Consider the following 14,885-nt stretch of genomic DNA (forward strand, 5'->3'; position numbering starts at 1 on the left):
AAGCTGCTGTAGGAAGTCCAGATCACAACTCTTGTTGTTTGTATCATCAAAATATGTTATACAATTATAAATGTTTTATAGCATCATAGAAATAAACAGAAGTGTTACACACATTTGACAATATTGCTGAGTTAATCTAAACGACAACTTTGAAGCTAAAAAAACTGCATGCAACTAGTCTTGAATATTAACACTTGACTTAATTGTCATTGATGGTGAAAATTGTACTTAATTTTCAATAGCACAGCCTGATCAGACACATAAAATCAAATCAACCCATGTACAGAAGTTCCAGCACATTTTACCTCTGCCTGTTGACACTGTGGAAAAAACATTAGATTTCACGAAGCATTCTAAATTGGCAAACATTATGCTAAAAAAGTGACTTTCCTCCTCAGGCTGGTCGTGAGAGTCAGGAAATAAAGACAGTTACTGGGCAAAGATGTGAGAGCGGCCTGAGGAGCTGTTGGGCCCAAAATATCTCTGAGGTGATGTTCTGAGGATTGTGAGGTTATTTATCAAGTCCTCGACCGTATACTGTTATTTTACACTTTACAAAACACCAGTGAAGAAAACAACTATAATATATGGTATTTTATTTCAATTATGAAATTGACAAGCACTCATCAATCAACATATTAAAACATTTCTGCCGTCAGCGCAAAGTCACATGACAGCTCCTTAAAATAAATACTTTTAAGAGGAAATAATACAGACAGAGTATGTGAGGCTCAAACCACAAGTACAAACAAATTATTCAAATGTCCAAGAGACGAAAGGGTCTGAAAATTCCCTAAGTCAACCCCGACTCTCCAACCAAAAGTGTTTGTATAAAACAGCTAAGTATTTTTAAAAATACAGAATCTTACAAAAAAGTGTTTTTTTTTAATCTTCTCATTTCTTTAAATCACTGTAAAATATCAGCTGGTATTATGACAAGAAATCAGGATTTTTTTCCATGTATACTAATAAAAAGACAGAATGTGCTCCTGCGTTTTTACATTAGTATTCACACACATGATGAGCATACTTTATCATTAAAGTCCTCCACCCCTCTGATGGTGCTGTGATGGAGACAGATGTATCGCACAGGGCTGCGTCCCTCCAAACGTTCCTCATTGCAAATTTGCAGATAGACACCGGTGACCATGGTAACAACAAAGGTGTAGCTGGTTCAGAGACACCCACATATTTGCAGAGACCGTGCCATGAAGCATCTTTTCAAACACACCATCTACGCCCAGGCTATGTAAAACAATACACTTCACAGCCAGTCATTGTCTTTATAGGTTATTTAACCAACAGCGTTCACATTTTCTGTATATAAAAACATAAAACTTAAAAAAGTATTCTTTTGACAATTTGTCAACTTTCAAAAAGGTCCAAAAAAAGAGACGACATAGCCATTAACGGGAGAAGATTTCAAGAATACAGGTTACAGTACAAAAATGTGGTCCAGGTGGTTGCACATGAAGCATGCATGTGTTTGTGTTGCCCTGCTCACCCCTAAAACCCTCATGCGAAGACATACCGTATAAAAAGGCCACATGGCTTTTCCTTCACTATTAAATGCGCATGTACTCTTAACAACTGGCCTCTTTGTCTGCTCTGCTCTGCTCATCATGAGACAGAGGAAAGGTGCTTTTCAGTTTTTTTTTTCCTATTGGTTCGCTCCATCAGGGTCAAACTACTGACAAACACAAAGTCACAGACAGTTCTGGGGATGGGAGAAGAGACAGAAGTGAAACTTCAATGTTGTTTGGTAAAAAACCTGATAAATGAAAAGACAGCATGTGATGGTGTCAACAGTTTGACATTTGAAATATATGATTCTTCTCTCTTTTGCTTCAAGTTAGATTCGAAGATGAATACCACACTCATATGTCTTCTAATACATTAAACCACAACTGGCAACCCTTTAGCTTAATCAGCGTAGCATTAAGAGTGGAAACAGAAGGACCAACTTGCTTAAGAAGTTCAAAAATTAGACCTCCAAGCACTTCTTTATTCACTTAATAAGCACTTTATTCTTTTTGTTTACCTCAATCTGTTTCTAGTCTGTATGCTAAGCTAAACCTTCAGTTCTTTTTACAGCCAGCAGCCCTTTAGCTTAGCTCTGCACAATAACTAGCCAGACTCTGGCTTTGTCCAGAGTTACTTTTTGTGTGGATAAAATAAAAGAGCAAGAAAAAAACAAACAAACAAGGATTCTACTGAGATTGTGCAGAGCTAAGCTAGCTAGATGTGTCTTTATGCTAACTTAGCCGCATGCTGGCTGTAGCTTCATCTTTACAATAGTAAAATTAGTTTTTTCAGTCTTCCTTTCTGAATCTTGCCAGGAATTCAAATGTGCACATTTTCCAAAATCAAATCATTCTTTCAAATATGACACTCGAGCCAAAGGCATGTTAGCTTATTACAGCTAACATAAAGACTGGAAAAGGGGAACAGAGAGCCTAGCTCTGTAATAACTGTAAAGCCTTCTTCCAAAACGCTCCTTAGAGCTCATTTTAACATAAAATATTTTGTTTGTCTTTTTTATGTTTTGGTTTTTTGAACTATTATATTTTCACAAAGTAAGCTTGGGAGATTTTTAGTTGATGTGCTTAGTGGAGCTAACAGTATGCTAGGCTTAGCCTCATAGTGACACAGACACATGAGAGTGATATTGATCTTCTCATTCAACTCATCCAAAATGTTCCTTTAAAACTCAAGAATTGATTGATGCTGCAAGTTTCTCACTCAAAAACATCGATCCGTGTTTGTGTGTCAACAGACATCACAAGTAGTCTCTCACCAAGGGCTCTGTGTTTGCAGAGGGATCAGCGGGAGTATACTGTATGAGCATGTAAACAAAAGGCAGTTGGGCTTGAGCTTGGGTCTGCTGAGCTCCCTCTTCTTCGGATCACCCCCACAGGACTTCTCTAACCAGCTTCTAACTTCTCTCTAAGTGCAGAGGCTTAGTGAAGCCCTTCACCCCTATTTTTTATATCTTCTCCTTAATCTTAAGCATCTGTACTGCAGAAATAACAACAAAAATATAACTTAAGATAAACTCTCTAGGCACTGTTTGATTTCCAAGGCTTTTTGTTGTAGACTGTGATAAAAGGTCAGCAAACAGATTAAAAAAAATTAAAAAAGAAAGACCAGAGAGTGATGGCTCTGCAGACCAAACACTTGCTCCTCTGTGATATATCAAGGTCCTCCGAGTCAGCTCACACAGCCAAACAGACTCACTTCAAGCTCTGTGGTGGAGAGGCTGCAAGGGCAGAAAGTATCTAAAGGGTAAGTGTGTAGACGTTTTCAAGCTCAAGTGTCAGTTCCAGTCTTTGACCTTCTTTCTCCTTCATAAAAAGAGAAGGAAAGGTTGAATCTTAAGCCATGATCTTCTGGGGAATCTCTATAGAAGCCTTGACGAAGATGCAGTTGTCTCGGATGTAGTTTCTCTTCTTGATCTCCTCGTGAGAGATGAACTTGGGGTAGCCAAAGCCCAGGGTGCTCTCGTCCAGCGAGTTGCGGGTGCTGCTGGGCTTCTGGAAGTTCTTCCAGTTTGGGTCGGGGTTGAAGGTCTCTGTGATGTGCTGGGGTTTGGAAAGCGAGGGGTCGCTCTGGTCCAGGATGGAGAAAGTCACCTTGAAGGAGAAGGGCCACTCCAGCAGGTTGTCGTACTCGCCGGGCAGCACTCGAATGTAAACGGAGAGGTGCGAGCCCTCTCCGCTTCCATTACCGTTCAGGAAGGCCGACACCTGCAGCTTGTAGCCGTAGCGGTGAGTGTAGAAGGGCGGGCTGAAGAACTCGTGGTTGCTCCGGAGTTTGGCCTCCTGGAGTTTACGGGAGTAGTCGCTTAGCTTCCAGATGAGAACGCCATCATGACTGACGGACAGCTCCTCCATCTCCCTTCGCAGCTCCAGGATCTCCTGTCGCTGACGCCCCACCAGGTTACACATCATAGTGAGGTGGGATTTAGTGGTGTCTTCAAGGTGACGACCGATGGCCAGTTTGGGGCACTGCGAAGAAAATATAGAGATTTATTATGAAGAAGAAGCAGCTCCTTAGTAAGAACAGGTTTTACTTAAACAGCTATCAACTACATCTATTTCCTCCACACAAAAAATGCACATTTAAGATTCAATGAGAAGAAAATAATAACGGTATAAATGGCAGCCATTGCAGCTGATAAAATTTCATTGATGCATTTCTTGAAGTAAGTGTTACATCTTGTTTCAAGCTTCTTCTTGAGAAAACGTTGCTTGCTGAACTCAGAAAGGTTGAGATTGAATCATGGAAATCATTGTGTTAATAATGCTAATATATACAATTAAGAATAACACTAGGTTATAATACATTATAATGTTTGAGGGAAGGATGTCCAGGAGTGAGAGTGAAGAAAAATACAGAGTAAAACTGACATGCCTTGTGGATAGAGATAGAGTCATGCTCTATTTGTACTGTGACAGTGACTTCTTATCTTGGTTTTGATTGTCAGAAGAAGAGATTTGACTTAAGTGGCATACTCTGAATTGAAAATATGAACCTTACCGCAAAAATGTGATGCTTTTAAGATCTGTTCTTGTCATAGTAATGTACCTTAATTGGTTTTGAGGACTGAACAGAGACCACAGAACATCTATTTCTGAGCCACACACTGAACATGATGAAGACACTGATTCTTATATTTCATCGTGAATTTTCTTGCTTTCAATCAAGCCATCTACAAACGTTGCATATCAAGCTCTATGGATGCCAATATTGCAGACTATGATGCACATCCACCGCTCTTCTTTTATCTTTAATTGACGTCAGCTTCAGAAATAGATGGCATTGCGTGGTCAGAATGTAGAAATGTTGCTCTTATTAAAATAGACCCTACAGGCACAGTACTGTATGCTCAAGAAGGCAAAAATCATTACTTTGGACACAGCAGGCACGGATATGAAGGCTATGCAATGAAAGAAAATCCAAGATAAACAAACTAGCGGGTTGATAATCATAAATCAACAGTTCCTCCAGAAGCTGAAATGATATTTCAAAGGTTAAATGATGCAGGTCAGTCTTACTCTGTGTTTGCAGCCGGCGTCTTTGAAGGGGCAGAGAACGAGCGCACTGCCGCAGTTGTCCTTCACGTGGTTAGCCAGGTCCTCTCGGGCGATGTTGGGTGTGCCGCACTGGTTTGGGCACTGGACAGGAAAGCGGGGGCAGTGGTACTGGTGGTTCTGCAGAAAGAGAAGAGGGGACAGTGTTTAATATGCGTGCACTTACTGCCCCACAGCATGGACGCTGCACAGTGGGGTTACAAACTGATGGTTGCAAAATGAAAGCTGTCCTTGAAAGTTCTTAAAACACGTGGTGATAAACATGAGGCTGCAAAATGAGCCAGACTGAAACCACTGAACAGACAACAATGCTAACAACACACGCAAAGCCAAGTAGGTCATTGTGATCTGAGTAATTAAACCCTTTACACTTGACCTGAGAGTATAGTTAATAATCAATGGATGAATTATTCTGATTGTCTATCTTTCTTTTTAAATATTGTTTTATAATATAATACTTGTGTTTACATTGATGAGACAAAGGACACAATTTAAAGAGATCCCTCAGGGTCTGGTTTCGTAGACACAAATACTCATTGAGGAAAATAATCTGCAGATTAATCAATTAAATTAATAGGTCCAAAATAATGATTATTTTTATTATCAACTTGATTTATTTTCTATTTGCAATAAAACATAAACAGATAAGCCAAATAAAAAATAAACTGTGAGGAGCTGAAAGGGGATAACTTTGGACATTCTTACTTTAAATGGGACTCAAACAATACATTGATTATCAAAATATTTGCAGGAAACAAACTAGAAGTTGAAATACAGTAGTTGACAAGAATTGCATCTGCATAACAAACAAATGCAATGCAACTTTATTTCATTAACTATAACTAAGGTCAAGAAGAGTTGCTCTGTGTTGTGTCCAGAGGGTAAATGTTTTGATCCAGCTGCCGTGGGTAAAGATTTAGAGTAAACAAATTGAGAAAGGATTGCTTCCTGACTAAAATAAGGTTTTAGTTTGAGGTGCTCTTTGGATAGGGATACATGCAGTCTCAGAAAAACAAGAAAAAGTTCCCAAGGCAATCTCTTTTGAACGGTTAAAATAACTTTACTTTCCTGTCATGGTCATGCTGACCCTAAAATAACCCTTCAACGCATTTCAGCATCAAGCCTACATCAGGAAGTCCAAAAAAGAATGCAGCTAGATTAAATGATTTGTGCATCACAAACAGTATTTAAGATATTGTTTCTACATTTTAAAAGCAGTCAGCCTCCACCTGTGTACAAAGGCAGGTGCTTCAACACAAAAGCACACAGAGCAGATCAGCAGTTCATACTATCATCCAGCTGCCACAGAACAGTGACACCACAAAGGCAGCATCCTGCAACTACAGCAGCTCTGTTGAGGCTGGAAACCCTCCATGAGTCACATGCAGGACGGGTGACATGTTCATCCAAAGTGACAGGAGTCACATTTTAAGTGTGAATGCGTCTTGGCACTTACCTGGCTTGATCCTGCCAAATATAACTACATTGGAGACTGATTATGACCGATTGTGACGGTAGACTGACCTGGATCGTGTCAAAGACGAACTCCTTGCCACAGTACTTGCAGGGCTGTGTGCGTTTGGGACACTCGGCCATGCTGTGCTGGGACAGCAGACGACGCATCATCCTTGCCCCACACTTGTTCTCACAGTAAACGCTCTCCTGAGGACACACACCCTGATGGTTCTGGGGAGGAGGGGGAGAACATGGTTACAATTTAGTATTGACACATGCTACGAAGACTGCAGATACATTTCAAACACTTAAAAAAGCAGTTTTGAGCAGTCAACACTGCAGACTGTAACAACAAAGGAAACCCAATTTTCATAACAACAAAGAGGCAGCAGGTTTAGACCTGTCAAGTTTTTTCAAGAGTATGAATCAAGTATGGATTAGAGAGTTGATAAGCTGATAAAACATCAGCATAAAATAGGACAGACTCATAAGTGACATCACTTTTTTGAGGCTTCATCAAAGTGAATGTTTACTACTTTTCTCGCACTTCATATACTTTACTGCAGCTTCATATCCAGTGGCATCAAAAGGATTTAAAGGATATCAAGTTGTAAACATGACTGTGTGATTCAAGAGAGCCAAGAGGTGAATGCTGCTGTGACTGTGTGCAGAGGGGTAACATGTGGGCCAGAGTAAACAGAGGAGAGGCGGTGTGGTGGAAAGGTGTTAGCGAGGAGAGTCTGAGGTACTTCATCCTGCTCACTGAGGAAAACACTTTCAGCATAAAAGACCCAGTCAACGCTTCTTTCCTTCTGCCAACACACGTGTTATTTCAAAACAGACCAGCAGGGACACATGTGTTTGAGTCCCTCCTGCTGCTTTTCTCAAAGCTGTCTTTCATACACGCATGGAAATTATGTGGTGTCACTCGGGGTTGTTTACGTCAAGCTCTCGCTGTGTTCCAACAGGAAAAAAAAGGGAATAAAAACAGGTTTGAGGGTTGTTGTTTACCTCGTAGGCTTCACCGGTGAACTCGCTGCCACAGAACTCACACTTGACCTTGCGCTTGGGGCAGTCGTGCTGCAGGTGGTCGGGCAAGTCGCGGCGCGTCAGCTTGACGGAGCAGCGGTTGGGGCAGGGTATCACATTGAAGGCGCAGGTGGAGAAGTGGCCCTGAGGGAGACACAACAACAACGTCAGACTCACCAAAACACACACACACACACATATACAGACCTCGGGCGTTCAGCCAGGAAGCTGACAGAAAACAAGAAGTTGGGAAGGGAGGAGGCGACAGGTATCAGGAGGAGATAAGATGAGGTGCATGTTTCATCAGGCAGCAGAGCTAAAAAATAAATAATAAGATGTAGGGGGAGTGAGAGGAGGAATGGGAGTGTCTCACCTGCAGCTGCTTCATCTGGCCCGTCCAGCGGCAGCCCTCCTCACTGTGGATGCAGCGGATTGGCAGCGCAAGGATTTGCTGCTCCAGCTCTGGATCTGGGTAAATCTGAGGGGAGAAAAACGGGATCATTAGGATGAGAAGGTCATACTTAAAGACTGTGATACACCACTTTCCACAACAAAGATTTTGTAAGCTTTGCTCTGAATGTTGCTGTTTGGACCAATATAACACCAAACTGAGTGGATTAAAAAAAACATCTTATAAACTTTCTTTATGGGGATGGAAAATTATAAATTACCAAATTAGCAGAATTAAATAAATACAGTTAAGGATAACCCCTGTGGTTTTCTAAATGTTCTTACACCAACAATTTCCAGAGAAAGACAAAACTAACAACATAGTGACTCTTCTAATAAGTGCCAAACGTGTCAGTCCACAGGAGAAAATAGTACCAAATAAATACAGTATTTATTCCTGTTTGAGTCACGCCTGCTAAAACTTAAGTGGCCAGCTGTTTATGGAAACTAGTGTTCTCTATTTTCAAAATGTAAAGTTTGTACTTGTGAGCTTTTCATACATAATTAGGATGTTTGTGAAGTGCTGACCCCAGTTTAACTCTGATCCTGATGGGAGCCTTGAACCTTCAGGAGCAGACAGTCATGCTTTAATAAACATCACTGTCTTGATCTGATGTCTGATTCAATGTGTTTGCTTCATGGTCAGTTGCATATAAAAAACGCAGTTCAGTGTAGATGAGTAGCTCCAACATTAAGCCCCCTCCAAAATGAGAGACTGGCTGTTTTTTATTTTGTAAATTAAACAAACACATCCATTATGTCAGGTGAGTTTGAGTTTGAATGCGTGTTCTGAGAGGATGTCTTCACCACAGTTGTTGAGGATGTGATATCAGTGTTGATGATCAAACCAGTCATATGAAGGATCCTTTTTTGCTGCAAAAGGAAGTGATTAATTTTCTTAGAATGCTGGTATCATGTTGGTTTTTACGCCTTTTATTAAACTGAATGTGAGGAATTGAAAAATCCTTCCACGCCACAATCACTCACGATAATTGTGTCGGGAAACTGCAGCAGTCTGTCGCCCCTGTCACTGCAGTGATTATGAGTTAGTTTACAGCTTTATGAGACCTTTGAGAGAGCAGAGCAAAAGATTTATTTCTCCTCGGTCACTGAGCGATGGGGATGAGTCAGTTTTCGTCCCAAACACCCCAAATCCTCCCCTACAGTCCGCTGTCCTGAGGATTTACAGCTCTGCTCTGCATCTCCATCCCCCCATACTGTCACACAGGCAGAGCACTGGTCAAACAAGAAAAGCCACTTCAACAAAATGTCACAACAGCCCTCTAAACAAACAACAGCTCAGTATCAGTGGGACCGCGCTCACGTGCCTCTGCACTGAGAACAGGGGAGCAATTGCTTTCAAATTAAAAGTTAATTTTGAAACCAATCCACAATAAAACAGAGCAGTGTTAGAAAAAGCCTCAGCCAGGCTAAATAAGAGTATTAAACTCAAATCCAAACCTGTTAATTATGCTCTAAAGAAACAAAGCTGTGTATAAATATTTAAACACATGGTTGACTTGCTTCACTCCACTTATACGGAGAAGCAGATGTGTTTTTTGCTGCCATTATCACATTCTTTCAGCAGAGGCAAAGAGGGGAAAAATCCTCTCAAGCAAAGTGAAACACTCTCTCATTGTTCCAGTCTTGGAATCTGCAGGGAGACGGCAATGATGACCTTTTAATAACTTAGTCCCAGGCAGATCAGGGGGGTTAAGCTCTTTGGAGCTCCAACTTGAGGGTTTATTCTGTCTGCTTTAGCCATTGTTAGTCCCTCTACTACTACAGCAATGCTTTAATGACTGCAGCGCTCTCGTTCTGTTGGGTTGTGTTTGTCCTTTTTTTTTCAAAAGGAGAGTGTGCAGCGAGCACAACAAAAGCCCTGAGAGTAGACCACCAGGATGGGGTAATTTGCAGGCGACTGGAAGCCTGCGAGGGTAAATAACAACGTCTGACAGGTGTGCCATGAGCACATCCTTTCCTGGGATGAGTCCCTGCTATTACAGGCGCCTCCTCGCTCTCAGCACAGCATGCAGACCTGCACTGCTGCACACGCTGATCCTGCTGCAGCTCGGGGTTAATGCTTCGATGGCTAATTCGTGCTAATGCTAACTAACTGCATGGGAGATTCAGAAAGAGCAGCATATTTTTATAGCGGCTCAGAAACAGGGAATATCATTAACTGTTCATTTGTAGGTCTCTCATGCATACTTCAAAAGGAAGCCTTTATTCTTGTGCTGCTCTCTTTTTGCTTAACGAGGAAATCACGTGCAAGAGAGAGAGAGAGAGAGAGAGAGAGAGAGGGAGAGAGAGAGAGAGAGAGAGAGACATCCTCTGACTCTGAGTACAGTTAGTCACCATCTCTCCCCCTGGGCATAATCTGATTAAAAAACAAAGGGGACAAAAGCTCAGTTGAAATTTGGATACAGTTTCTTCCCCTGGACTGGGAGGGATTTATTTGGGAATAAAACACAGCAGTTCAGATCAACCATGCGCTCTACTTTCCCACTGTAATGAAATGAAAGGTAACCTCTGACTCTGGATTATGTTTTTCAGAGGTTCACGAGTACAAATGTTCTGTTTTAGAGTCAGAGTACCATCCGAGCATGAAATGTTTTTACTCCTAAAATCTGGTTATTTGCATTTCACATCTCGGCTATATGTAGATGTAATGTGACAGGACTATATTTTTGTCACTATCTGGGCTCTCTGCCTCGTCTGATTTACATTTTACTGGTTGAACGGTTGCAAATAAATGTATTCAAATTCTTGCACCTCTAGGCTATACTTATGCTTTCAGATTATTTAAAAAAAAATCAAACTATTGGTTTTATTTTTGTATCCTCCTGAGTGTATCATTGTTACTTTTACTTAACAAGTTTAACAAGTTCTGGCATTCTTATGGTTATAGCCAGGCTTTTAGCGCGGCTACAGCGAGGGTTAAATTATTAAAATATCTTAAGAGTAACTTTATGGATTGCTATGAATTGTTAAACAGTCCTTTATGATCAGTAGAGGATTAATACTTCAACCCTAATTGTCCTCAAATTGTCCTCTGGTGCCACAACATGACCAACACATGGTTTTTGGAGAAATATCTCAACACCTTTGGCATGAATTTCCTAAACATTTGTTATAAAAGATGATTTCCCCTTCAGGTCAACATTTCAATTTGTCCAATGCTTTTGTTTATGACCAAATTCCTCCAAAACTACTGAACTTTCTGTCAGCTCCAGCTTTGATTTAAGAGCTCTTATGCTGAATATTAACATGTGCATTAAAATGTAAGTAAGTTAGCATGCTGACACTAGAATGCAGCTATTAGTTCAGCCTTACATGTTACTAGCATGCACGCAGTCTTACCACTTCTATAAGCTTCCCTGCTGTTTCTTTGTTATGTGTTATATAAAAAGAGTCATTGCTACCATAATTGAGACTGAATCTGTAACAGCATTCTTGCTTTTCTCCCACTCCAGGTTAAGATGAGAACACAACAGCAGTGTGTGATATCATACCTTGGCATAGTCCAACGGCAGCTGATCCTCTGGACACTTGAAGACGCCCTCACTGAAAGAAAACAACAGAAAACTTTTGTTATTATGAGATCCACCCTGTCCCTGAGTTTAATATGATTACAGACAAAAACCCTTCACAACAGCTCAACAAGGACTGTCAGACGTTTTTTAAATCACAATCAGCTTTCAGTCACATTACTAACTTTGACCCTGACCTAGAATGACCACGGCTAACAGGCACTTCTTTGACAGTGTGTGAAAGCAGCTCTGCATTGCATTACTCTGTCTCTTCAAACGTTATCAATATGAGAGGTTCTCTGACACATCGTTGTGTGCGTCTGAAAAAGACAGATCCTTGAGACTTTGGCTGAAATGACTTTCATCTTCTTCACCTGAGGATTGTTATGCACAGATTTTTATTACCACAGAGGACAAAAGTGGTCTATTTATTGCCGAGATTCTACTTTCCATACACTTCTACACTTTCTCTCACAGCTTCCAGTGTCTAATTTCTGCCCTTGTTTCCAGTCTCGATAACAATGTGCTAGTTTCTGAGAATAAAGCAGAGTAAACCTCGCCTTCCTGCTCACGGCTCTTCCCCAGGATAAAACAACAATTTGCTGGTTTGCCACTGCGACAGGGAGAAGAGTTTTTTGTTCTTTTCCTCCTGCAGCAATTAAAACCCCCAAAATAAAAATGAAACCATCATACTACAACAGGCACCTGTGTGTTTTTTGTGGCACCACAGAGGAGTCCCCACTGGCCTTTTTCAGGGCCAGATGAGCGGGTGCCAGGGATTATAAATGCAGCCCTATCACAACGCCCCTACCCTAATGTCATCATGAAATATTCACACATGGTAATAATAGAGGCAGCATCCACAAGGGGTGAGCTGCTAACCAAGTCAGAAAACATGTCCACACACACACAATCACAAACACACACAATCACAAGCTTACTTATAAAAAAAGAAATAAAGAAAAGGCAATCATTGGTTGATCTCTTTGTATGACTGTCTCGAGCCCCCCTGCTGTTCCTAGATTAAAGATGCCTACATAGACTGTCTTTATCTTATGGTTTGTTATCTTAAAGATGCTTTAAGTCTTGCAAGAATGCATACATTCTTTGATTTTAGCTTCTCTGATGTGAGAATTTGCTGCTTGTTCCATTTTTTTTATGGAAAGTTCAAAGTTTTGAGTTCAAACTGTTATTTGGCCTGCAACAGACATTTTGAGAATGAGAGGATTATTCATTTACACAGATAACAATCATTAGCTGCAACCCTCATGCCTTCTTTGATGTTTCTAAAATCTATTGAAACTAGAGACTACAGAAATGCACACAACTGTGTTTTGTTCCAGAGTCATGCGTCCTCAAGCTTGGTTTGACCCCCCGCACAAAGAGGCCTCCTCTAACCCCGACCATACCTAAACCATGCTTAAACTAATTAAGGGACAACAGTGTGCAAACATTAAGTGTTTGCCCCTGGGTGCTTTAATGAGGTTGGCTGCAGAGTCACCTGACCGAGACTCCCAAAGGAACATGGACATGTGATAGAGCGGGAGTGCATGTGTACTTCGCCCCGTCTACCCAGCTGCTATGAAACAAGGGAGTGAGCCAAAGGAGGGGGAGGGAGGAGCAGAGGTTAGGCCTGTGAGGGAGGAGTGATGAAAAAGGGGGGTGGAGGAAGGAGGGAGGTTAATGCATGACGAGACAGCAGTAATTCTCTTCCATTAGGGTCACTGTGTCAGCAGGGAGCTGGAGACCAATTAACAAGCCACGACGGGCAGCAAAACAGGGTCAATCGATTACAGGCTAGTAGAGCCCAGTCAGCATCTCATGTGTAGTGTGAAGTCATTTACAGTACTCATCGCTATCACCGGCCATTGAAGGACAAGTATAGATAGCAATGCCTTTCCCACAACCAGGCAGCTACAGGAGATAGAATACGACATGCTCTCAGCTCCGGACAGGGGACAGCCAGAGGCGCAGTCCTGCTTGGTCCTGTATCTGACGCACAGAGAGGCAGACAGGCGAAAAGAGCCTAGTCACAGACTGTCAGGATAATTCCACCCATGGTAGCAGAGAAGCTCCATGAGACGCACACTCATGTGTACGGACCCACTGCTGATAATACAGATCAACCCTCTCTCTCTCTCTTTCGCTCCCTCTCTCAGTCGCTTGTGAGTCAAACTCACTGCCGCTTTGTGACAGCACATTAACTGTGTAAGCTGGGCTGAGGCTCCAGTTCAGTCCACCCAGTACACCATCGAATAGTTTCTCTCACTTTTGAGGGCACTCTAGTAGAGTCAAGAGAGACAATTAAAGAGAACTGAATAACACACATAGGACTGTAAGCACATCAGTGATTTATCTTTTTCTTATTGTTTCCCAACTGAAATGACAAATTTGTCTGTCCTCAAAATGTCAGTGGATACAAGTACCAAAAGCAAATACTATATTAAATTGGCCCACTGTAAGCTGGACTGTATGCTTTGCATGCTTATTCGTAATAGTGTGGCTTTAAATTAGCTACATCAATTAAACTAACACCCTAAACTGATGAAGAAAACAATTTTACCATGTAGCTAAACATGTTAGTAATCTTATTGTGTGCTGTGTAATATGGAGGCTTGGCATCAGGGTAGCAATCAGCTATGCTGACTTGAAAACTGCTATGTGGAACAATGGTAAACACCTGCTAGCTAAACACCAACACATCAAAATATCAGTGTCATTTTGTGCAGTTTAGCTTCTTAGGGATGTGGCTTTAAGCTAGTAAATGATAGCATGCTAACAGCTTGACAGTGAAGATGGTAAACATTACACTGCTAGCTAAACAATGGCATTTAGGTGCAGTACTAGCCTGCATGTAACCGTGCTGATGTTAATACCTAGCTGGAAGTAGCACTATAGCCTAACAGCGCTGCTAGCAAGGCTTTGGACTTGGAATGATAGCTTTAGCTTTTTAATTGTTTGATGAAATGAAGATGTTATCTGAATTGTTTGCATTGCTTTTAGTTGTTCATCTAATTCAATAACTGATCTACTGAACGCTTTACCCAAAGACAAACATAGAGTCATTTGTGAGTCAGTTGCACAACATACAACCAACCCTTTTGTAGGATCACAAACTGGCTCTTAAGGTGTTGGTCACACAGAACAAACAATCTAAACATGTCCCCTTAGGCCCTTGATTAGCCTGATCATGGAAAATTAATCGCAGCCGTTAAGGCATCATGACTGTGTTACACAAAGCCCTAAGGGATAACGGTGTGAGTAACCTCCATGCAAGTGGGAACTTGCACCTCACTTTTAAAACAAGTTTCACACAAATGTCTTT

At 41.3% G+C, this 14,885-nt stretch overlaps 1 protein-coding gene across 1 annotated transcript in view; it reads right to left on the bottom strand.

Moving 5' to 3' along the window:
• Nucleotides 1–579: 579 nt before the first annotated feature.
• traf4a (tnf receptor-associated factor 4a) overlaps nt 580–14,885 on the bottom strand; it is a 39,779-nt gene continuing 25,473 nt past the window's right edge. Inside the window, exons 2-7 of the mRNA XM_034700743.1 lie at nt 11,543–11,594; nt 7,951–8,055; nt 7,560–7,721; nt 6,618–6,779; nt 5,058–5,213; nt 580–4,007 (exon numbers count right to left, since the gene is read on the bottom strand). Coding sequence (XP_034556634.1) covers nt 3,375–4,007; nt 5,058–5,213; nt 6,618–6,779; nt 7,560–7,721; nt 7,951–8,055; nt 11,543–11,594 — 1,270 coding nt within the window. The 3' untranslated portion in view covers nt 580–3,374. The remainder of the gene's footprint in view (nt 4,008–5,057; nt 5,214–6,617; nt 6,780–7,559; nt 7,722–7,950; nt 8,056–11,542; nt 11,595–14,885) is intronic.

The sequence above is a fragment of the Notolabrus celidotus genome, chromosome 14 (genome assembly GCF_009762535.1).
Source record: "Notolabrus celidotus isolate fNotCel1 chromosome 14, fNotCel1.pri, whole genome shotgun sequence".
Taxonomy (NCBI): Eukaryota; Metazoa; Chordata; class Actinopteri; order Labriformes; family Labridae; genus Notolabrus; species Notolabrus celidotus.